Here is a 23872-nt window from a genome sequence, read left to right as displayed (position 1 = left end):
CAGGACAAACACTGACAACAAGAATTACAACAGTGAGATATTGTTTTGGGGAAGCTAGCACAGTGCCCAAAAGATTGGGGGCGTTACTTGGGCTGTTAGGGAGATGATGGGAGCTATACATTACCTGCAAAAGAGTTCTCAGTCTTTTCACAGATAGCAGAATAGTATGGAGCCTGGATGTCATCTGGGTTTTCCTCTGGTTGCTGAAAAGTGCCCAGTGTTGAAAGGTCTTCCTGTGACCCTGGAACTTCTTCCTGGACAGGCCCAGAGTCTCCTCCCTGCTTCCCACATTCAATGTACTGCTGCTCTGCAAGGCATGGCTGGTCAAGAGGCTCTGGGATGAGGCAGGGCTCCTTGGCCTCCTCAGGCAACTCTTCCAGGGAGAAGATGCCGGGGCTCTTGATGCAGCTCTCTCCTGTAGACTGAGCATTGGAGTTTGAAGCTGTGGTCATGGTGTCAAAGCCGTAAGATGCCAATGAGGTAGCTGAAGGCGGAGTGGTGTCTTCACCTGCACCAGCATCTTCAGTCTCAGCCTCTTCTCCCTCCTCCACTGTAGACAGGCAGCGCTGCCCTGGAGGCTGGCCCTCGAGGGTAACGTTACTGACTGCTGGACTATCCAAAGAATCATCCAACTGAGCCTCTCCCTCGGTGTCACTCGCCTCATCCTCTGTTAGAGAAGCAGAAGAGGGATTGGAAGTAGGGGCAGTTGTGGGGCCTCCAAGGACTTCATCAGCTGGCAGAGTCTCTGCCTCAGCTTCTTCTTCTACCTCTAACTCCCTGTCTCTATTCTCATGGAAGCCCAAATCCTGATAGTCCAGGTTATGCTGGGGAGAAAGCATAGAGACTTGAGCATCTTGAGACTGGAGTTTCCCATCTCGTTTGTAGTCACCAAGTTCCTCAGGTGTGCTGGTCTCACTGCTCAGGGTGCTTGACAGAGACATGCCTGTGGCAGAGAGGGGAGCTGGGGCCTGAGTCTGCATCAGGGCAGGGCTGGGATGATCCAAGTACATTGGAGTCGCTACATTTTGTGGTTCATCTTGGACTGAGGGATGATGGGGCGCATCTTGGTTTTCATTAACAAAGGAAGCAGAGCCAAATTCAAGCCAGGCTTGGGCTGTGGTCTGAGTTGGGGTCTCAGAGTCTGCTTGATAGGGGTCAACCACAGGACTTGCTGCAGCGGCTCCTTCCTCCTGGGAGACGGGCTGAAGAACCTGCTGTGGCTGCAGAGGTTCTGCCCAGTAATCGGCAAAGGGGTTTGGTTGATCCCACTGGGCAGCTGGGGCAGCAGGCAGCTGTGGAGGGGGAGGAGGCGGCTGGGCCACTCTGTTTAAATTGTCCAACCGTTCATCCTCAGCAAAGTCATCCTCGTCTGCATTGCCATAGCTTTCCAACCCGCTCTCTGTCACGCCTTCACTAGCCATTTCAACATCTTCATCCTCCTCTTCATCATCCACATCATTGTCGTGTCTAGGCCTTTGCAGTTCATCTGTCCGCTCTGAGCCCACGTCCATGTCACACACATGGTCATTGTCATCGTAGTCATCATCTTCTTCCTCATCATAATCATTGACTGGAATGTCAGGAACCTTCTCAGAGTCAGGGGAACCTGCTGAGGCTCCTTCCATATCAATGGCTCCTTTGAGGCTGCCATCCCCCAGGTCATCCATGCTCTCTGTGCCTTCCATTACACCAGGGGTGCTAAAGTCAGATGCACCCTGCTGGCTGCCGCTCACATCCTCAGAGTCCAGTTCTGACAGCAAGGCACCACTGGCTCGCCAAGCAGAACCTCCCACAGGTCCAGCTGACCCAGGATGGGATTCTTCTGTGGCCTGTGTGGTGCCACTTATTTCAGACATAGAAACCAGCTGGCTTCTCTCTCTCTCCTCCTCATCTTCCTCCTCATTTAGATTGGGTGGAGGGATTATCTGAGGGATGGTATTTGATGCCGCTATGAGGGTTTTAGACGTGGAAGGGGTTTGGTTCGATAACAAGTAAGCAAGTTCGTCAGATTGGTCTGGACGGGAGGCCACAGGTGGTGATGTAGGCTCAGCTGGGTGAGGGATCTGCTCCTGTGTCAGTAAAGGAGGACCAATTTCTAACTGTTGATTGGAAGGTATTTGTGGTAAGGCTGCACTGACGGGGCTTTTTGGAGGAGTGGGAACAGCTACATGGCTTTGCTCTGGCTCTTGAGGTACCACCAATGGTGGGGTATCCTGTGGGGACGGGACCTCTTCTGATACAGGGGCAGCCAGGGATGGTTCTTGTGGTGAGGCTACTGGAGAGTCTGCTTGTGTTGCTACGAGAACAGCTGCTGCCGTGGCAGCTGCTACCGCTGCACCAGCAGCACTGTGTGCTTCTCCATCAAGGGTGGCCGCACTTAAAACCCCCGTCTTCTTGACAAAAGTGAAAGGTGGGACAGTCTGAGTGGGTTTGTTTCCTCGTTTTGCCTGAGGGGTGCCTCCATTTGCAGGTTTGCTGACTGAAGAAGTAGGTACAGTACGGCCAGGTAGGGGTTTATTAGTGGCAGGGAACCGAGTAGAAGCTACAAGTTTCTTTGTTGGAGGTTGAGACTGTGTTTTGGGCTGCGACACTTTGGGCTCAGTGGCCTTTGCTACCTCAGAGTTTTTGGGGACAGCATTAAGCTTTGCGGTGGCCACAACTTTTGAGGGTTCAGGCTTTTTTGTAGCGCCTGATGTTGCACCGGTAGTAGGTTTCTTAGCCACTGTAGCTGAAGGTGGTTGACTAGCATCTGATGAAAAGAAACAAAATGCATTGCTGTAGTTTCAACATCAATAAACAAACTATTTGTAAAACATCAATTTCAGTTGCAAATCTCTGTAATTTATAGCAAATGTTCTATTTATGATCATTTATGATCATGGAGTCACTGATAATAAATAAGTAAATAAAGTAAAGTTTAAGTCAAATTGTAAAGCAAATCATATTACATAGTCATATTGCTGGAACTTACATATTACTTCAATCAAAATATTTTGGACATTCAAACTGTTTATCCATGGATGTGTAAATGCAATCAACTCTTCTGAAATGTAAAATATGTAAATACTGCCTTCGAAGGACTGTCTTGTGGGCAGAACAAGGAATAATGTCTTACCCTTCTTAGCTGCAGCACTTTTTGAAAGCTGTGCAGCTGTGGTCCTGCCAGTAGAAGGTGCTGTAGTAAGTCTAGAAGCAGATGTTTTGGCAGCTAAATTTGTGGAGGCCTTGGCTGTAGCAGCCGTGCCCCTTGGTGTGGTGGATGCAGGCCGAGCTGTTGAGGGAGCTGTAGCAGGCCTAGAGGTAGAGAAAAATGCATCATGTCAGGTCACAATGAAATTCTGAGGGGGGGGGGAAGCTTGATTTTTAATGCCCAAGTTTAAAGATGAAATGGGATGCCATACTTGTAAGTGCATTTATCCTAATGTAAACCACAAAAGCCATTTCAATAACGGGAAGACACTGACATGGCAAAAATCCATCTTCAGCCAAATTAACGCCTCCTCGTGATAACGCTAACTGCACAGTTTAGTTTAAGCTGTCTGCATTCTGTTATGGATGAAATAACTTTTTTGGTAAAAAGTGCCATTGAGAAATGCTGCGTGTCTAACCCCAAAAACAGTTCTACAGGGTGATCAGAAATAGTGACGAAAACATAAGCTTTACATTCACTACAACCTCTATATTGAGAATCTTCACTCCAATAATCGAAACCGTCAAACCCACCAGGCAGTCCCTGCCCCTGAAAAATATTAATAATGCAAGCACTTTGTTTTCCACAGCTGACATCCTCAATAATGCCCTGAGCAAAAACTACTCCTGACTTCCTTCAGCTGATGCAATGCAATCCACTGCCAAGACTGTGCTTCTTTCTCTGGTCATAAAATGAAAAACATTTGAAAAATTAGTAATTAGTAATTAAAATTAGTAGTTCCAAATTAAACAAACACACCACCTCTATTTGACAAGCAAGTGTCCTACTCTTTTTATCCATTTTCATGTGCAGCATTTTGAATTGCTTTTATACATAAAATGAGGAATATAAATTAAACTTGCTATCATTATCCATCTTCAAAGACAAGACAACTAATTCAACCAAAAAGCAGCCTTTTTGTGCAGAGTGTCTAATTTTTCACAATACAGTCTTTCTATGCATTTGCAATTGAGCATATTTGACTAATTCAATTTAACACCCTGTCAAAGTTGAGTAGCATTAACTATAGGTAAAATGCTGACCTCATGACAAGCAGTACTGGTAAGGATCCTTTGGCTGAAAAGTGTTTGTGTTCTCTGAACATTGTGATCATTTCAGAGCTAGTTTTTGCTTTATCATCTGAGAAACCATGTGAGAGACTTGAAAAGATGCTATTTTGTTTACATTAGATAAGTGCATTCAAACAGATGTCCTGACAAATGGGACCAACTGGCATAAAAAAAAAAAAAAAAAAAAAAAACAGCAGGCAACAGATTGTAATGAGACTGCCAACATTTTTAATTTACTAATTTCTGAGGTCTAAGCTATAGACATGAAACTGAAAATACTAATTTATGAAGTATGGACTCATTGACGGCCACATCTTACTCCAAGAGCTAGAAGATAAAATACCAGACCTCCTTTGAACAGCTCAACAGAAAGAAGCTGTTAAACTCCTAGTATTATTAAATTTGACAATCAGAAAGAGGACATGTATAGGGTTAGGGAGTAAACTGAGTAAATTTTATACTACATTCTCACAAAGCAGTGGTGTGAAAAGCAGTAACCTACACAAAACTCTGAATGTTATTTATGCTATACAGCGTTCTGTGAATATCAACAATACATTTGCCTTAGCAGGCTCCAAGAATTTGACATAGTCTGTGCTGCAATGTACTGCTGCTGACCTACAAACAAACACAGCCAGTCTGAGAAAGGAGCAAGATTTCAGCTGCAGGCATAACCAGTTCAATTTTATGATGCTTCAACCCCAGTGTTCAGAGATGGAAAACCTCAGCAATATAAATAATTTGACATCTGTCTCTCAGACAAATTGATATCCATAACAAGCGTTTTATCATCAAATGTAACTGCCTTAAGAAACTTTATGACCTCCCCAGTAATTCTATGATGTCTTCTTTGGGCTGTAGGTTTGCTGAAAAGGCTGTAGACATGAACTGGCAGAGGCACGTTGACTTTGATGGCCTCCAGTGGAGTAGCATGCCAGCACACAGATGCTGCTCCCCACATTACATTAGCCATCACAATAACCATTTGTTTCCTTGACATCACACAGTCACTACACTGACATGGACTCATAACTATGAGATACTGTAATTGGCAGTTGGAGGATTTGGGCTATGATCCTGAATGTAAAGGCTGAATGGACATGACCGCTCAAGTATAACAATCGAGGTGAACAACACTGAGTGAGTGACTGTCTGTAAAGGGAATCTGAGAGGGAGAAATGAAGAGTCAAGAGCTTCCAATGCAGATAAGGAGAGGTCACAGACACAATATAACCTCCAAAAAAACCCAGCCACTCCCTTCTCTGTTTTGCAAAGAGTTATAAATCATAAAAGGTTTGATCCAAGGGGACAGTACACAGAGGAACACGCAGACACACTACTCCACATGCTGTCTGTGGGTGTTGGCCGGTGCTTCTGTTGTTGGTGTATTACAATTCCTGCAGGCGCAGGGTTGAAACCAATACAAATAAAGCACTATATGGCCAAGTTTCCCATTTTCTTTTTAAGGGCAAAGGTCAAAATAGAGATTACATATTATAAGCTTTCTGTGTATTCATTTGTGGTCAATATTCACAAATGTTCACCACAGCAGCAGCTGCGGTATGTTTTTAATCAGGGGAGTTTTAGTGAGGCCACACCTATTCCATCCGTTCCTCCAAGAAACCCTCTGCTCTTCCTTCCCTCTAAGAAAACAGCTGTGAGGCTGGACTCCTTGGCATGCTCGTGCTCATGGATTAAATTATTCTGTTTTAATCAAATCAAGGAGAAAAGAAATGGCTTGGCCAGGAAGTACACTTTATCCCTGTTGCAATAAACTCGTCCCACAAATAAAATGCAGTTTAAATGCACATTCTTATGTTCTCAGTGATTCTCCACTCATCACTTCAGGAGCCCCCTCAGAGACAACAAGTGGAAATAAAGGCCTCTAACAATACCTTGTTTGGTTTGTAGGCTGCCCAAAACCAGACGCTTTACTCCCTCCTGAGAGGAGCACACATTCCTATGGCTTGTACAGACTTACACTTATCTCCTTGACAATAAAGAGTGGAGCACTGAATCAGCTCAGTTGCAAATTTAGATGTAGAAGTATTGCAGCCTAGCAATAGCTAGACAGACATTGCTGGCTCACATGAGGCACCCACTGTCACTGTGATAGATGCCATGGGTCCTTCTGTTAGGCCAGTAATCCTGCTCTCTGCCAAGACTGCCAGCACGAAGTGACACAGTTTCATCTCCCATTTACCACAGAAGAATACAAGAGAAAACACAGTGGCAGAAACAAACTAAATGAGAGGATAAAAAGGAAGAAATGTGTGGATATGGCTAAATGATGTCATATCAACGATAGATTTAATTTTGGCTGTTGGGAGGGCTTGAGTCCCAGGTCCTGGACAAATGCCTAAATCTGTACATGCACAGACGGCAGAAGAGAAGGATGAGGGGGAAGGAAGGCAGATTGAAAGAGGGGGTGGGGGAGCAAAGACGGATTGCTCAGTCAGTGCAACGACACCATAACTCATTATTGGAGGAGGGTGTGGTAAAGCAGGTGCCAGATTTGACAAGCTTTGGTTTGCACTCAAGTCACCATGGGTTCTTGTTGACCCCTGGGATACGAACATCCTCCTGTTGTGCAGATGAATTGTCCCTCCTCACATGTTTCTTTGTTATTTTTAACAGTCAAACAGCACTGTTTCATATCTGTTTGCCACCATGTCATTGTTCCTTATTCACCTTCTTTGAACCCTAATCTGATTTCTAGGACCTGCCGGTAAAATTTGTCTTAAAATCTCATTTGCTGTTCTTGAATGAGTCCCAGCTTTTAAAATGTAATTTTCTCTCCCTCTGGACAAATATTAATACTTCATGAGAGGGAGCTGGTGCAATTATTGCATCTAGGTAGTGTGTATATATACAAATGAAATGCTTGTTGAACATGTTGGCCTCACAATAAAGCTTTTGTCTACGCATAGGTTACAGATTACAATATTACAAGACGAGGTGGACCTATTGTACTGGAAAAAAAAAAAAATAAATAATAAATCTCACTGTGTAGTTTCCAAATCTATCAACATCTTTCACTGTCAGAGAGCCAGCACGAACACCAATACTGAGTGAAGTGCACACCACTGTAACATTTTCTACTTGGAGGATTTGACACGCTGCTAACTCAGGCATCACACGCAGGTGGCACAAAATGCAACATGCATCAACTGCCACAGGAACAGATACCTGCTGCTGGTCCCTTGTTGGGCTGCCTGTGTCTCAAGCTGAAAGGCAAGTGTCTAGTATCAGGACCTGGAGAACAGGCCAGAAAGAGGTGCATAAGGATGGTGTGCTACTGTAATCAGACCCCTCGACCCCTCAACAAATTCAGAGGATGAGCTTTTGTATACACAACTCAATACACCCTCACACACAGATAACATATAACATTAAACGACATCCACTCCTAGTGTCACCTCTATAATTCCAGTCTGCATGGTGCCACATTGTTTTAACACAACATTAAAAGGGACCCTGGAGGTCAAGCCTGTTAAAACAGTGGACTTTGCTGTCACTTTCATGAAGATTACCGTTGTTGCATTGGTCAGTTCATCATAAGTTATATTACGCAATTGTGTTTCATGCCTAATGAAAAGCTCAGCTGATTTCTAAAATAAAAACTGGAACATCTATACAAGCAATGATAGAAATAGGATGAACTTATTCTATTTCTTGTAACAGAGACAGTTTCAATGCACCTTTGCTGTTTCACAAGAGACTCACATTTTTCTATTATTTAGTAAGAGAACATTAAGGGATAAGTCAAGTGAAGCCAGAATCTGGTCAAGCCTCTCAGTGCATCCTTTGGACAGATTTTAGACAGGTTTTCTAAACTTTGTGCTTTATTCCCATAATGACTGATTAATCATGTTCAGATGTTGTGATGACATAAATTTACCTCTCTGTAGATAACAAAAAGATCTATAGCAGTAGATTATAAAAGCCTGAATTTCAGTAAAAAAAATTTTCTTGATGACCAGGCCAACTATGAATATCTCTAACAGCTTTGTTGTTAGAGATATTCATAGTTGGCCTGGTCATCAAGAAAATTGCTGCTCTCAAGTTGTCATTTGAGAGCAGGATGTGTGAGAAGGATTACGAACCATGTCAATAGCTCTCTGTCCCAAACAGACACCCTGGCAGAAATGAGCCTCACCTCCCCTGGGCAAAGCTGTAGTTTCAGTATCAGTGGCTCTGTGAAGGCCCTCTTGTCTCAGGTTATTTTTTGCCGACATGACTCACAGCCTTAACACAAAATTTGACTTAATAACAGACCAAAGACCACAACTGACATCATTCTATTCTGCTCCCTTTCAGGACATCGAGATAAAGTCATCCTCATTCAATGTGTAAGGGGACTACAAATATATATCGGATAGACAGAAATACAGAGAAAAGGGTGGTAATGATTTAAATAAATTGGTGTGCCATAATATTCATACGAACATTGCCATTACTCCAGTTTACTTTTAAACATTTGTCGCTCATTGACAATGGGCATGCATACCGTGTGGTCTTTAAAAGAGCAGTACTTCTGGTTTTTGTTGATGTCAAAGTGCTGGGTTTTGGGCCCCCCATTCTGCTTGGAGTAGCTGCAGGAAAAAATAATAATAATAAAGAAAGATGCTGTTATAAATGCAGCCAAACACGACATCAAGCTAGAGAGATTTGGTTAAAATAAGATTGCTCACAGACTCACCTGTGGTTTTGGGTTTCATTGCAACAGTCTCAGCCACCGGTCCCTTCTTAGAAGCGCCATTCATTGGTGTTGGCTTGGTACCATTTGTTGCTGTAGCAGCAGCAACAGAGGTAGTCCGTGTGGGTCCAACAGACTTCTTGTCAGGCACTCGAGTTTGGTTCTTGACCGTGGTGGAAACTCCTGCTACACCAAGTGGTCTTTTAGGTACAGCTCCTGATGTTGATGCTTTTGATGAAGTTGTAGATGTTTTTTTGACTGCAGCTGCAGAAACATTGTTGGAGGATTTGATGTCATTCAGCATCCGGTGTGACGCAGTACCTGGTCGTGAGTTGGGTACAGAAGCCCCAGTAGATTTCCCTGTGTGCTGTGTTTTACTTGCAACAGCTTTGGGTTTGACTTTGGACTCCGATGTTAGTGGCTTTCCATTGGTTTTGGGAGCAGTCGTGGGTGCTGCATCATTTGCGGTCTTATCTACTTTAGATGATGCTTGCTCTGTCATGTCCTGCGATGAAGAGGGTTCAGTGGGCTCTGTGGTTTCCATGCTAACCCCATCCGGTTTCATCCCCTCCTAATGTGTGGACACTGATAAGACTGCTCGTCAGCAGAGTCCAGAAGTTTACACTTGTTTTGAATGGCCAGTTCGTTTCACACTTATCTCTCCTGCAGAGTAAAAGAAAAATAAGACTTAATCTCTTGAATGCAGCACTTAAAAACATGTTTCACTACTCATAAAGTCATATGATAAACACTGTTAGCCAAAGGAATTGCCATTTTTGGTGAGGGGCCTCTGTGGAATTTGGGGGAGTCTGAGAAACAGGAAGGGAGCAGTGTGAAATACTAACTAATCTCTTCTCTAAAACAGTCACTGGCTTCCACCCGCTAATACACAACTGACAAAAGCAACTCAAGAAGCATTGGCCAAGACACCGTAGTAAAAGAACTGGGGAATCTTTAACTACCCATTTTACTGGGGGAGAAATACAACCAACTGATAACTTTGGACTGTGCACCAAATTACTTCCAGCAGCTTGAAAATGAAAGGAAAAAGCCCGTGGTTTTTGGAGTAGTGAAAGCCAAAAGAGGCATTACAATCTCCTGCCATGACAAACAGCCCATAGAGAGCAAGTAGAGTGAGGAGATGAACAACAAGCAGTAAATGGCTCATTTGTTGGCCATCAGCTTCCTTTATATTGAGCAAATGCAGATGGAAGGTCACCCAGTGACTGACAGAGGTCTGTGTGCCAGCAAATTCCTTACTTGACAGCACAAGAGCAAAATTGGAAATCAGTTTAGCGTATAAGAGGCTGCAGAAAATGAAAGCAGAAAACAATATGTAGAGTGCGGTTGAGTAAAATCATGGGTTTTGAATTCTAAACGCAAGTCAAATCAAGTTTCCTCTTTCTCTAACTGGACAGACCTCTTCCCAGATCTGCTATGGTTTATTCTTCTTCCTTTCAATCATCCTCTCCACCCACACTACCAATTCCCTGCCCTTCTGATTATAGCAGCTTCTACCCACCCCCTCCCATTGCGCCTCTCTCTAGTTTCCTATAGCCCCTTGTTCTCTTTAGTCCCATCCTCCCACTACTGGTAGATCCACTTCCTGCAAATTGCTACACAGATGGTCTAGGCAGTTGAAGCTGTGTATGGCCCGAGAAACAAGCTGTGCAAGCAAGAGATTGAAGAAGAAACAAAATAAGATTGATAGGACAGAAAGACAGCAAAGCCTTATTTAACTAAGCAAAGGTATGGAACAAAAAAGGGAGGGAAAGATTTATGATAGGCTGAAGGAATGGTACACAAACAAATGTCAACAGTAAAATGGTTTAAAAAAAAAAAAGGCAAGAATATTAAACTAAAACCATGAAAAAGAGAGGCCCTGGTCTTTCAGCACAAATACAATATACATATACAAGATTTAATTCTATGACTAAAAACACTATGGGGGAAAAAAAAAAGAAAAACAACTTCCAAAGAGCAAATGCAACGCAGACACTAGATTACGTACTATGTACATAAAGCCACACTAAGAGAAATATAGGGTTACTAGAACCTAGTTATGTTTTCACGATATTAAAGGCAGTTCAAAGATCTGTATTAATCAATAACTATCTGACCTTTAGGATTCATTCATTCAAGGGTCAACAAACAGTTTGCCTACCACTTGCACATTAACATAGGAGGTAATGTGACAATTAGACACTTTTGCCCCACAGCCCAGAATTGTTTTACTTTGCCATGTGTTTGCAAGGTTAAGACTCTTCAATTGAATAACAAATTAATTAATGACCATTTGTTGCCACTCCTAGAATAACTTGTTTGGCCAGTTTGGTACTGAGGACAACTAAATGCACAGTTTCACACCTTAACACAGAATCTATACAGCCCCAAGACATGCACTTACACCACAAACTCATTGCTTAAATTAATGTGGCTGTACTGGTTCAGCCTTGGAAAAGTTATCATTTCAAAGGGTTTGCTTTTCAACTGAGCTTTCACTCCTACTGCATTTATTCTCTACACGTCGTAGTTACAAATCTCTCAGGGACAGGAAAATGAGTAATGTTAAATAATCTGAGTTGGCTAATGTGCAAAGTCCTTGGGACAGTTCTGAGTAGCTCCATTATAATCCTTATCACCTCATATCCATTAGCTGGAATATGAATAAATCCATTAACAAATTGGTAACTACATAACTGAGATCTAATTTTAACATATAAAAAAAAAAAAAAAGGTACAACCCAGATTTTATTGATTTTGTAGAAACTCTAAAACCTAGACAAGCTAGTTAGCTGGCTGCTAACTCTTTGGATTTGATCTTGATATTTGCTGCTTTTTTTTTTTTTTTTTTTTTTTTTTTTTTTTAAATTGGTCAAACTTGCTCTGTGTTTTGCCAGCCCAGCTACTTATGCCAAGGGCTTAGCTGCTAGCAGCAAGAATCACATACCTCATGTGATGACCCCTTTCAAATAAGTAAAAGCATAATTTCTGACCAGCTCAAAATATGTGATGCAGCACAGACAGGAAGTGAATGGCTCAATAAAAGCCCGCTCATCCACCAGTACGCTATTACTATATAACAACACTTGACACAACACTGGACTCAATCTGGGACAATTTCAAGTTGTTAAGACCTTGGGGATGAGTTTCATTTTTCTAAAAAGTACTCCACAAGAATACCAGCAGCATTTCAATGATGGTCTGCCAGGTCAAGATAGACAGCCTGCATTTTGATGAAACGTCTATTAACTCCCACCACCCCCCCCCCAAAAAAAAAAAAAAAAAAAAAATTATTGCTTGCTTCTCTTCACTCCATATTTGTATCGCAAGTCCTATTTCACTTCAGAAACCATATTCAGAAGGCAGCGTGTCATCTTTCTCACCAGCTCCACGCTCTTAATATCCCAACAGTGACGATTAGTATTCTGACGACAAAAACATAATGCTGCAAAAAGCTGGAAAGCCGGAGTGTGAGATTTTATAAATGCAGCCACCTCTTTGCAAGAATTGTTAGGGGGAGTTTGTCCAGACAGAGAAAGTGGCCTCAATCATTTACATTCCATGTCTTCTAATAAATAAATATGACATTGTGCATCATTAAATCTTCCTCCTGACCCGTCTTGAGCGAGTCGAGTTATATCTTTTGTGCCCCATCTCTCTGTTGCTCCAAAAGCGCAGACATTAGTTGCTGTGCCTGACAAATATGGGTCACTTTTAATCCTGTGTCTAATACTAGCAGAGAGGGATTTAGCTCTGTTGAGAGCATGACAGGGGTTTGGAATGCATTGTGCAAACTGCTGGAGGTGTTGGTGGTGGAGGGGGATGTTGATACTGATGCTGGGGCTTAATGTCATCTGTAGATCTATTCCAGACTACTGTCACAATGCTACAACTGCAGGTACATGCAAATGTAAGAACAGCAATAATGATCATCGATTACTTATTCAAAACATCATCCCTTTATAGCCGCTACTTCACAAGTGACAATATCCTGGCCTATAGATTGGAACTGGACAAGGAATATTCAATATAAAGGCTGAAAATGTGAGTGTTATTTGCATAGATTAGCCCGCATAAAAAAAAAAAAAAAAAAAAAAAAAGGCTGAAAACAGGACTTTAGTGGCCTGCAACATCCTGCATTCTTTCAATTCCACCGACACGCATAACTCATCTGCGCCATCTCACTAGAGTCACACCTTCAGACATTTAAAAAAACAAACAAACACTGGTCTGGTGAACCTGCAGAAGCCTGGTGAACAGGTCTGGGCATACAGCATTGGCAGGGTGTTTTATGACAGCTTTCAAAAAAGGATGTGAAGCCCCTGTGCCTTTTCGCTGATTAACTTGTGTGATGTGATAGAGAGATAGAGAGGCATGCACAGAGATAGATGATAGATATAGATATAGATAGAGGAAGACACAGACAGTATTCACCTCCAGTGTGTACATTTCCAGTACCAGTCAAAGGTTTGGTAATATGTTCCTATTCATTTGAATGGGAAAGTGTGTCCAAACCTTTGACTGGCACTATAAGAGAGGAGTTAAAAGGTTAGTAGGGAGATGGTCAATTGATGCATAAGAATGAAGGGCATAACAAGACATCTTACACAGGAAAAGAAGGGGTTTTCCTAACCTCAAGCTGAGACGAAGAACAACGGGGCAGATAAGGAATGCCCTGACTTTCAGACAAATGCCTGTGGACCATTAAAAACCTGAATTTACAGGTGCAGTCTTTAGTGACCCGTGTAGAATCCATAAACAAACCGATGTCAAATGTGGGGGGGTAAATTAACTTCGATGAATAGAATTTGGATGTGCGTCTGTGTGAGATGGCCTGCTGTTCCGTCTGACCATACAAAGTAGCGGTGGAGTTTCTGCAGTATCACCAAGTGATCTATGTCACATGCTCGCACGCTCACACACATGCTCACTTACACACACACACACACGCTCACTTACACACACACACACACACACGCTCACACACACACACACACACACACACACACACACACACACACACACACACACACACACACACACACACACACACACACACACACACACCACACACACACACACACACACACACACACACACACACACACACACACACACACACACACACACACACACACACACACACACACACACACACACAGAGTGGGAGAGAGAAAGAAAAAATTCAATTTGCTATTGGAAGATACAAAGCAAGCTGATGGGGAAGCCAAGTACACTTGGTGTATTCACTTTAGACTTACATAGAGACACATAAATATGAATCCTCAGAATATTTCACCAGAAAGAAAAAGGAAATAGTATAGTGGGAATAGTATGAAAAACCTGTTTCCTGTCATGCGACATAGGCAGACAAGTGATCCCTTTTCACTTTTTACAACATGGCCCGGGTAGGTTGGAGATGACACAAAGTCTGCATTAAAGCATCAATTCATCACAAGTTGCATTCTTTAGCAGGCTGTTCAACAGATGTGTGAAACAACGCAAAGTAAAACTGCTCTGTGAAAAACACAAAAAACAGGAAAACACAGTGCATGTAACTCCAAACTCCCTTAACACAGTAAAGACCACACAATACACCTGCTGAATCCAAGCTTTTGTTACTGATGGGGAAACAATACGAGCTGCAGTAGACCAAGGCTCCTCAGAGCACTGTATAATTTATCTTTGTACTTACAGCAAAAATGAGAGATTACTTTCAATTTAATTCACATCAGTAATCCTCATGTTTTCCCTTGCCAGTGCATTCATCTGTAAATCCCTCCTCATTAATGAAATTGGGGGGTGCCCCTCTGCCAGCCTCTGGGAATAAAATATTACCTATAATAGTCATTGGGTAAAATATCAAAAGAACGTCACAAAAAGTAAGAAATTAGTGAGAAAATTTTTGCCACAATAAACCCTGTGAAATTCGACTATATAAACTGCCTATACACGTGTGTGGACCAATTTCCTTTGTTCTAATACAAAGGGGTGATGCAATTAAGCCACATTATGCCAGAGAGAGGAGAGTGCGCAAACATTATCCATTTCCCGCCTCTCATCAACATCGCACATAATGATTAGATAATGGCTAAATGCGATCCAGAAACACAGACCTCAGCCTAAGTCACAGCTTATCACTTTTCCACTCGAGTCTGAAGAAGAAGAAGAAGAACCACAACAACAAGGGAGGTAAAGCCTGTGGTTGGATAGGGGAGCTTTTATTCATGCTGTTGTACTTGAAAAGAGCAGTACTTGATGAATGAGTTACCAGCAAGTAGAGAAAGACTACACTCACAATATCAATAATGTTGTAATATTTATTCTAAAATTTTATCTTATAATAAACTTCCTGGATCCGATATTGACCATGTAACCACAAAAATAAAGTGACACAAAGATGGTAAAGCAGACAAGGCAACATCCTATTGCTCTCTGAAAAATGTCTTTTCTATCGTTTCTTGGTCTAGTTTTGGCTTGTATCCCTGTCAGTCTCCACAGATGGACCTTTTGTAATTATGTGTTTGCATCTGTGGAAGGCAGTGCTGCTCAGCTCCATCATAAAATGTTCAACACAATGACAGATACACATAGCAGCTCATTATCTCTCGTCAAAGAAACTTATTAATCCTCAAATTTACTGCAGTTCAGTTGCCTCTCCCTAATCTGCCCCTATAACATGAGTCTGTGCAAGTGATGACAAACATTTTATCACTAGTTTCATTTAAAGATTGCATTTGGAATTGACAATGTTTAGCTTGTTGCCAACAAATAGCAGCCTCTGTCCAGAATCCCTGCATTACCAAGCAATAATTTATCCACAGAGAAACCTCAATCAGATTATGCAGCTAGGCCAATATCAGTAATTCAACATCTTAACTTTAAAAATTTTAAGAACAGTCCTGGACACGAAAACGCATTTAAAATGTCAAACTACTGTGCAAAAAAGGTTACAATGACATGAAATGTGTAACCCCACCACTTGTATAATATGGGCAAGGGAAAGGGCTATGGTTTAAAACTATAGCTATAATTAGATTGGTGGAGGATGTTAGACCTCCACAGGAACAGAACAGCATCATAATATTCTGTTAATGACCTGTACACTGACTGAAAAGAAAAACAGAAAACCACCAGTTAATTATGTACAAAAAAAAAAAAAAAAAAAAAAAAAAAAAAAAAAAGAGCTTATACGCTGCTAATACTACTGCCAGAAAAGAAAACATAAAATAAAGATTTTCATCAAAACAAGGGGAGGAGGAATTGATTTCAAGCATGCAGCTTACTCTAATCAGTTCCATAGGAGCCCTAACATGTGCCAAGTGAATATAAGATATTCAATTAGGCCATTAGGAGCAGGTGGTTAAGTGTGGCTACAAGTTAAGTGGACTAAGCCATTCAGCCTTTAAAGGAGCGGCAGAGAGAATGGGGGTGGGCTTGTGGCTACTGGCAGCACATCGGTCTGAAAGGCTGCATGAAAATGATTTGCAATCTGTTCTAAATGTGGAAGAGAAAGCATCAGGGAGGCCCTGCTGCCAGTGGCAACGAGCTAAGTCCATCTATGATGTATGCATGTATCTGAAATCCAGCAAAATTATCAAATACTATATGTTAAACTGATGGCACCTGGTAGCGGGTTAGACACAACCAACTAACCTGCTGGTTAGCTGTAGCCATCAGGGCAGGCTGCATGTAAATGGTGAAAAGACATGGGTAGGTAGGTGGTTGTGGTCAGAGCTGGTCTGAGACAACATCAATTACAATCGTTTTAGGCAATTGTATGATTCAATATGAGGGTTCTATGGGTTGGGTGGAGGGCAGATGAACGCTATTGTCTGCACTTCATACCACGTAACCCCCCCCCCCTCAGGCATGGAGCTAAAAAAAAAAAGAAAAAAAAAGTGGGGGTTGGTTCTCAGTGGATTAACTGGTACAACAGGACTGAGCAGCAGCTGGCACAGTTACCTTCGCTCAGAAGATCCCAGTGATGTCAGACAGGCTGCAGGGTGAAGGATGGATGACATCTTTCATACAGTAGATATACAAATAATATAGATGCAGCATTTAGAGATAAAGACAAACCTGTTCACTGTAGACTGCTAACCTGTCTTAGGTTAGTAAGACAGGTTCCCTTTTGTAACCTGTCACAAAATAGAACTGTTCAGAAATGCGAATGTTCAGCTATACCTTTCATGTTATTACAAAAGTTCACTCCTCAGTTTTAGAAATACTTTCAGTGAAGTCACTAAATGGATGGAAACTAAAGCTGCCAAGGGACTTGTGGAGTGAAACTGTGGATATAAAATTGCTTTAATGCCACTTAGTCATCATAGACCTTTGTTCAATAATCGTCTCAATATGTTGTTTCCCATATTACCCATTTTACATCATCAACTAAATATATAGAACTATGCAGGCATAAAAGAACACGACTATGAACCACTACTTCCTATTTGCATCAGCGTTGTCTTAAAAGCCTTTTGGCATTTTCAGTGATATCAAATCAACATAAAAGCAAGCATCAAATTAAGTGATTCTGTCATGGATGTTTGACTGTAGTGAAGCCAAAACTGACATCAGTTTTCCAATATTGAAGCCAGCGGCTACTCTTCTGTGCACCAGCCAAATGGCTATAGAAAAGCAGTCAGATAGTCAATATAACGCTGGAGAGCCTGAGGGCCAGATCAGTTATCATGCCTCTGACTGAGCAGGGTTAGCTGAGGCCAGATGGACACTGATCCCACACCTTGTCTGCCTGCCTCTGTGACAGCCAAACAAACCCACAGCCACACCCTTGAACTGTGTGAAATATATGCACACAAACCAATTCCTCAGCAAACAGCATTGACTTTCATGCACATAAAAAGGCAGTGCCAGGGATGATAACAGGATATCCCCAGCCTGCTCAACACAAACAAATACACACCTTTATCGCAGCTTTGCACTTTTGATTGACCTCAAACAGATCCAATGACAAAATAGATAAAAGAAAGTAGTATTGTTTCAATAGTGGCAACTGTCTACCACATTAAATGAACCCAAGCCAAAATAAGTCCTCATCATTCAATATACTTACCCCCACCCCCCCAAGAAACACACACACACACACGTTTCCTACACAATTCAATCCTACAATATCAGGCATTGCTAATGCATATGACAGAAATGCACATAGACTCGCAAGTCACAGGAACATATATCTATGGAGTAACATTCAAGGCTACCAAAGTGAGTTTGCAGACTCTGAAAGTGCTGAGTTACACTTTAAATAATAACAGTGCGCTGAGCCCAGCTTCACAGTCCCAGACAGACTGAGTGCCTAAAAATGCAGGGCCAGCATCCACCACTTTATCCTAATGGGCAGGATAGTGCCAGTCTCCAAACCGCAGTGACGAGAGCTGAACCACTGCACTTTCTCACTGTCCCGCAGCTCAACAACAAAAGAGCAACATGGAAGACACACAACAAACCTTAAGGTGAATGATGAAATATAAGTAAACCACGAACAGCACTACAAACAGATGCAGCAGAGCAGGAAAGACTCAGGACTGAATTCCCAGGGGTGTGGGACTGAGAGCAACACTAGTTGCAGGCTGTGAAAGCAGCTGACATCCAAACAGATGCAAACACTCTATGGTTCACAGGGGATGTGTTTTGGACTCAGCTGCCCTGACTCGTGTGCGACTCCTAACGTGGAGAAGACTGAAAAGCGCACCCTACTCCTTGTAGTACAAATTGTCTTTACAGCATTAAATTCAAATAAACCAGGCCAGCACTGGTCAATGGTCAAGTAGTCATGACACAAAATTAAATACAACTTAATTCTCTGACATTTTATAAACAAAACAATAAACAAATCATCCATAAAATAAAATGTCAGGCATCTTCAGCTTCAGTTTCTACTGCTTGCACACAACAGAAAAGGCTTGTGTTGTATCAGTTTAGATAGCACTGTGTGACCTTTCTTTTCTCATTTTGATTCACTTGAAGAAATTTGTTTTAGAATCTGGTTTGTTATATTTACAAATGTGTGGTATGATAGTCTACTTCTGCAATTTTGACCACCTGCATTTTTCTCAGGCTGCAATGATTGAAATTAAAAACTGCAAACACCCCATTAGGCACCACAGCCCTGCATGAGTTCAGATGTACATAAGAAATATGCTAAATACTGCACAGGAACCTCAAGCAAACCAGCAGACAAAAAACACAAATGGAGCGAAGGGAAAACACAACTAAACTTGTTCATGAAAAGTCAATGAAAATCAATTCAAATCCAAACGAGGCTGTAGATGTTTAGTCTCTGAATTTGAATTTTCTGCTTGCTCTTGCCTTTAGGAAGAGGAAAGGAAGAAGAGGTGTGGAAACAGGAAGTTGCTGTAAGCCTTAAGGCTTTGTTTAGAGACCTCTAGACCATAGATGCACTCTAGCAGCACAAACAAAACCTACATAGCCTTGGTCTCCTAAGCACTTAATTATTGGCCATAACTTAATAAGGATTGCTAATGAGCAGAATTTTGACTGGACCTGGAAAACATGGTGAAATATATTGGGTGTTCATATGCCCTGTATCAATGCTTAGTGGTGCCGGTACATCTTATTAAATCCCATCCAATTCAAATCCCATAAGTGGTCTAACAGGACGTTAGCCTTTCCTCAGGTCCAAATGGTTGGACCTAAGTGATGTCAGGATGTGAAATATCCAACTGTACATTTTTTAGCAAATGACTTCTTAAACAATAGGCATATTACTGTGCACAGCATTGACCTGTCCTCAATAGGCTGTAGCATACAAAACACCAAAAATTCAGATTTCATCTATTTGCTAAATTTTGGAGAACTTGTAAAATCAGTGTGTCCTAGTCGCTATGGTACATGCGCCCTAGGTTCCCAGATATTGGGGGATACCATCTCTGACATGCAGTACGGCAATAGCGATAATAAGAGCCCTTGGGGCTTTGCCAGGACACCAAAAACTGACAGGAAGGCTTTCTGTGTGTCATTCACACTTGGCTTCACAGCCTGCCGACAAACTGTTTAGTAACAAGTCACACCCCGGGTAAGAAGCAGTACAAGGGTTTTCCAGGAGGATACACAGTCGTCAGGGAGTATCTGGAAATCAAATACCTTTTTGAATCCAAGTCTAGAGTCACTGGTCCTACACCCAAACCCCACCCTCATAACCAAAAACATGCTTATTATGTTGACTGAGCTAAAACCTGAATGATAAACATCTTTCCTCTAATCACCAAGATGCAGACTGTGTCGTCTGACAGTGTGCCACTGAGCTCCCCTTTCTCATAAGTCTGTGATGAGTCTGGAAGAATGAGGTCATTTGATGAGCAGGGATGCAAATATGAACACAGATGATAGCAATCTTGACAAAAAAGTGAAAATGCAAAAAACAGACAAGAATTTCAAGGTGAAGGCTTCAACACGCTTAAAGTCAATATCTGTTCAATATGACATGATGCAGATTTTTTTTTAAACAGAGTCAGCTGAACTGACTTTGACACAGCATCTAAGACATAACCTCATGGTCCTCAAGAAAAGCCAAAACAACCCCGTGGAGAGCTTCATCTCTCTGATCGGTATGAGCAAGTGCCTAAAATCTGAAAAAGACATGTACCACTTTCTGGAAGTTTGTACTCTCCAAGTCTGACCCCCTGGGGGTCCCCAAGACCTGTCTTTAGGAACAATAGTCCTCCAGGCTCCTGGGTGTTTTTCCAGCCTCCAGTGGAGCTTTAATAACACTATTTATCTGAGGGGGACTGTCCCGGCTCCAGCCAAAGGCCTCACAGAACAATGGCGGGGCGGCAGGCTGAGACACACACATGAAGCCCGTCAATAAAAATGAACCTGATACCAGCAGGACCGTCTGCCCAGAGGGAAGCTTTTCTGGGGAATAAGCCCCGGTTGAAACCGCCCAGCCGGACATGCTAACATCACACATCCATCATCACATCCACACTGAGCGGCCACATTACAGCGAGGACGGCCGGCTTCAACATACGACATGTTGAGATTGAGTTTAAATAAAATGCAGCAGAAACAAGGCGAGCTTCCCTGGGTTTAACGGCAACACTGGTGTAGTTTTGGTTATTTACGCATTCATTTATTATTATTATTTTGTTTTGTTTTGTTTTTTTTTTTACACATAAATAAAAAAAAAGGTAAACATTTGTCCTGACGCACGAGACGTTAGATGGGCTAAATGCTCCGTACCTTCCGACCGCCGCCTCGGCTCCTGGAGACTCCGGGGACACGGACAGCCTGTCCCTCAGTGTCCCTCACTGTGTCCCTCCCTTTGTCTCCAGAGCGGAGACAGAAGCTGCTAAATGTGGCGGCAGAGCCGTAAATTGAGGCGGACAGACAATGAAGCGGCGCGGTCCCTCTTTGCGTCCTTCCCTCCACGTCTGAGCGGCGGCAGGCGGCTCCCCTTCATAAAGGATGGACCTGGGCGGGAGGAGGAGGAGGAGGAGGAGGACGGAGGACGGAGGAGGGGAGGGGGGGACTGGAGAAGAAGCGTGGCGGTCAGGAGACAAAATGCACATTAAATCCCGCGAGCTGTCCAATAAAAAGCGCGAGACTGTTGGTTATGCAAAGCAGGAATGACGTCAAATTCAAAGCAAACTGCAGCGGGAGGGGGTCCTAACCCAGAGAGGTGTTCAGGCACCCTGAGGTGAGGGGTGGAGGAGGACGGCTTTGTTTTGTTTTTTTTTTTTTTCAATTCAAAATTTTTAAGGAGGATAATTGTTATAAGCTGTTCAAATCCAAATTCATTTATTTGTCCCGCAGTGAGGAAATTGTCATTGCAGTATCAGTAATCTCAAATACACGTAGAGAATAAAAAGTCTTCCTGAAGCAGACCATATCTGATCAAATCTGGATAGTATTAGGCTGGAAATACACTTATAGGTTTGTAAGCAGCATTTTACTGTTGTTGCTGGTGTAGTTGGGTGGTTTAGCTCCCAGTCTATAGTCAGCCCCATCACAGATTCAGATTATTAAACTCTTTTGTCCTAAAATGCAGTGGAGTATCTCTACAGTTCCATTCATTATTAGCAAAATATCCCCAAGTTTAGCTGTCAAACAGGAAGTCATCTGTAAATGAAAAACCAAGACACTGATTTTTGGCCCCTTTTAAGCATGACGTGCCACAAACAAAGGACCCTACATTTCCCACAATGCAACTATTGTAGTCAAATCATTTCTCCCTGCCTGCTAAATGATCACATATTTCCCCTCGCTTGAGGCACATTCCTTTTTTAGCACCAGGGCTCAAGATTAGATGACTCAGATAAACCATGTTTTGTTTTTTGTTTTTTTCAGTGTGCAAAAGACAGGATAGATTGGGGCATGTCCAAATAAAATCTCTAAAATCACACAGAACAGTGTCCACTCCCTTATGGTACACACCCATAATAGTTGCAAGTTTTCTTCAAATGTTGAGCTGCAGCTGCAGGCTCCACAACAGATATCAATGAAAAGGGAGAGGGCATACAAAGACTATTGCAACTCAGAGAGAGAGAGAAAGAGTGAATGGGTTAATGGGACATCTGATATCAGCTGTTGTTTTCGCTCATAGAACCCAGAGAGGAGGAGAAAGAGCAGAGGCATGTGTAAGAAAAAGTCTTGGGCAAAGAGAAAAGGAAATGTCTGTGAGTGAAGAGAGGAATGAAGGCTCACCAGAAATCATAAAACATGGACTCGTCAGTGCACACATTCTCAGAGTGGAGCAATGAAGTGTGAGAGTTTGAGTCACGTCTCAGCTCTTTCTGTCTCCATCCCTGCTCTTTACAGGACTGGGCAGTTGTTTCATCAGCAGCCTGTCAACCTTTCCATTCGGTAAGAGGCTCTGGTCCAGAGTGAGGGGGAAAACCCGAAACACTGGCACTAAATCTTCAAATCGAAATTTGAAATTTATTGTTAGAAAACAGTAGTTGGATCACATAGAAGCAGGTTTTGGGAAAAAAATGTAACTGATTTTCCCTATATTTTTACATATTTTATGCAAGTCTGAACAAAAGAACTACGTGATAAACTCTGGCCACAGGAAACTGGTTCTTGGGTGTGGGGAGTAGGGCAGTAAGACATTTCAACTGACAAAACTAGATATTAATGGCATCCATCATTATATCACAGAGCTGAATAAGCCAGTAAACTGCTTCACATCCTGCCTCTCTATTTCAGATTGGTTTGTAATGTGGTTACACAAGGGTGTGGCTCTGTGCTAGCTCTGGTAAAAACAGAATTAGGATAGACTGATAATCTAAAGGCCTGTTATACACGGACTTAGTATCTCTTTTTTATTGTGGTCAAGCCCCCCATCTGCCCAAACATCTCGCAGTGAAGACAGCTGCATGAATTGCATTGGGCATCAAACACACTCTGCAGGCCTATGCACACAGAGAAACACACCCACTGACATATCAAACACAAACTGAGGCAGCAATAGAATCAGTCACTCAGTGAATAAGCGGAAGAGGAAACTGCTGCAGAAGGTCATGTATTTTTTTTATCTGATGTCCTTGAAATAAAAGACCCTGAAGTTTCAACAGACAGTTGTTTGACAGTAGCACATTTAAATTTTGAGATCAAACTTGCATCCGCAAAGGAGCACATCTGACTGACAAGCTTGTAGAGCAAGATTTGACCTCATTGTGCATCAATAACATAGTTAGAGTAGCCTTGCACATACTCTTAACTTGTGAAAAAGGCATGAAAAAGAAAACCTTGTTCTAGGAGGATGAATGAAACCTGTCTGTGAACTGCATTAAACTCCCTCACACACTCCTAACATGAGCCGTCGAGATCAGTACATAATGTATGATGTTATTAGGTTAAGTGGTTGGAAAGGAAGGATGTGCTACATCAGCTGCTAAGCGTTTTGAGAGCTTAATAACCAGG

General features: G+C 42.3%; 1 protein-coding gene across 1 annotated transcript in view; it reads right to left on the bottom strand.

Annotated features, from left to right (window-relative positions):
* prr36a (proline rich 36a) overlaps positions 1-21435 on the bottom strand; it is a 28483-nt gene extending 7048 nt beyond the window's left edge. Inside the window, exons 1-5 of the mRNA XM_029509865.1 lie at positions 21188-21435; positions 8963-9622; positions 8771-8855; positions 3116-3294; positions 125-2749 (exon numbers count right to left, since the gene is read on the bottom strand). Coding sequence (XP_029365725.1) covers positions 125-2749; positions 3116-3294; positions 8771-8855; positions 8963-9524 — 3451 coding nt within the window. The 5' untranslated portion in view covers positions 9525-9622; positions 21188-21435. The remainder of the gene's footprint in view (positions 1-124; positions 2750-3115; positions 3295-8770; positions 8856-8962; positions 9623-21187) is intronic.
* Positions 21436-23872: the final 2437 nt, after the last annotated feature.

The sequence above is a fragment of the Echeneis naucrates genome, chromosome 1, assembly GCF_900963305.1.
Source record: "Echeneis naucrates chromosome 1, fEcheNa1.1, whole genome shotgun sequence".
In the NCBI taxonomy this organism is placed as follows: Eukaryota; Metazoa; Chordata; class Actinopteri; order Carangiformes; family Echeneidae; genus Echeneis; species Echeneis naucrates.
The sequence above is the reverse complement of the archived record's forward strand: the minus strand, read 5'-3'. Positions and strand labels throughout refer to the sequence as shown.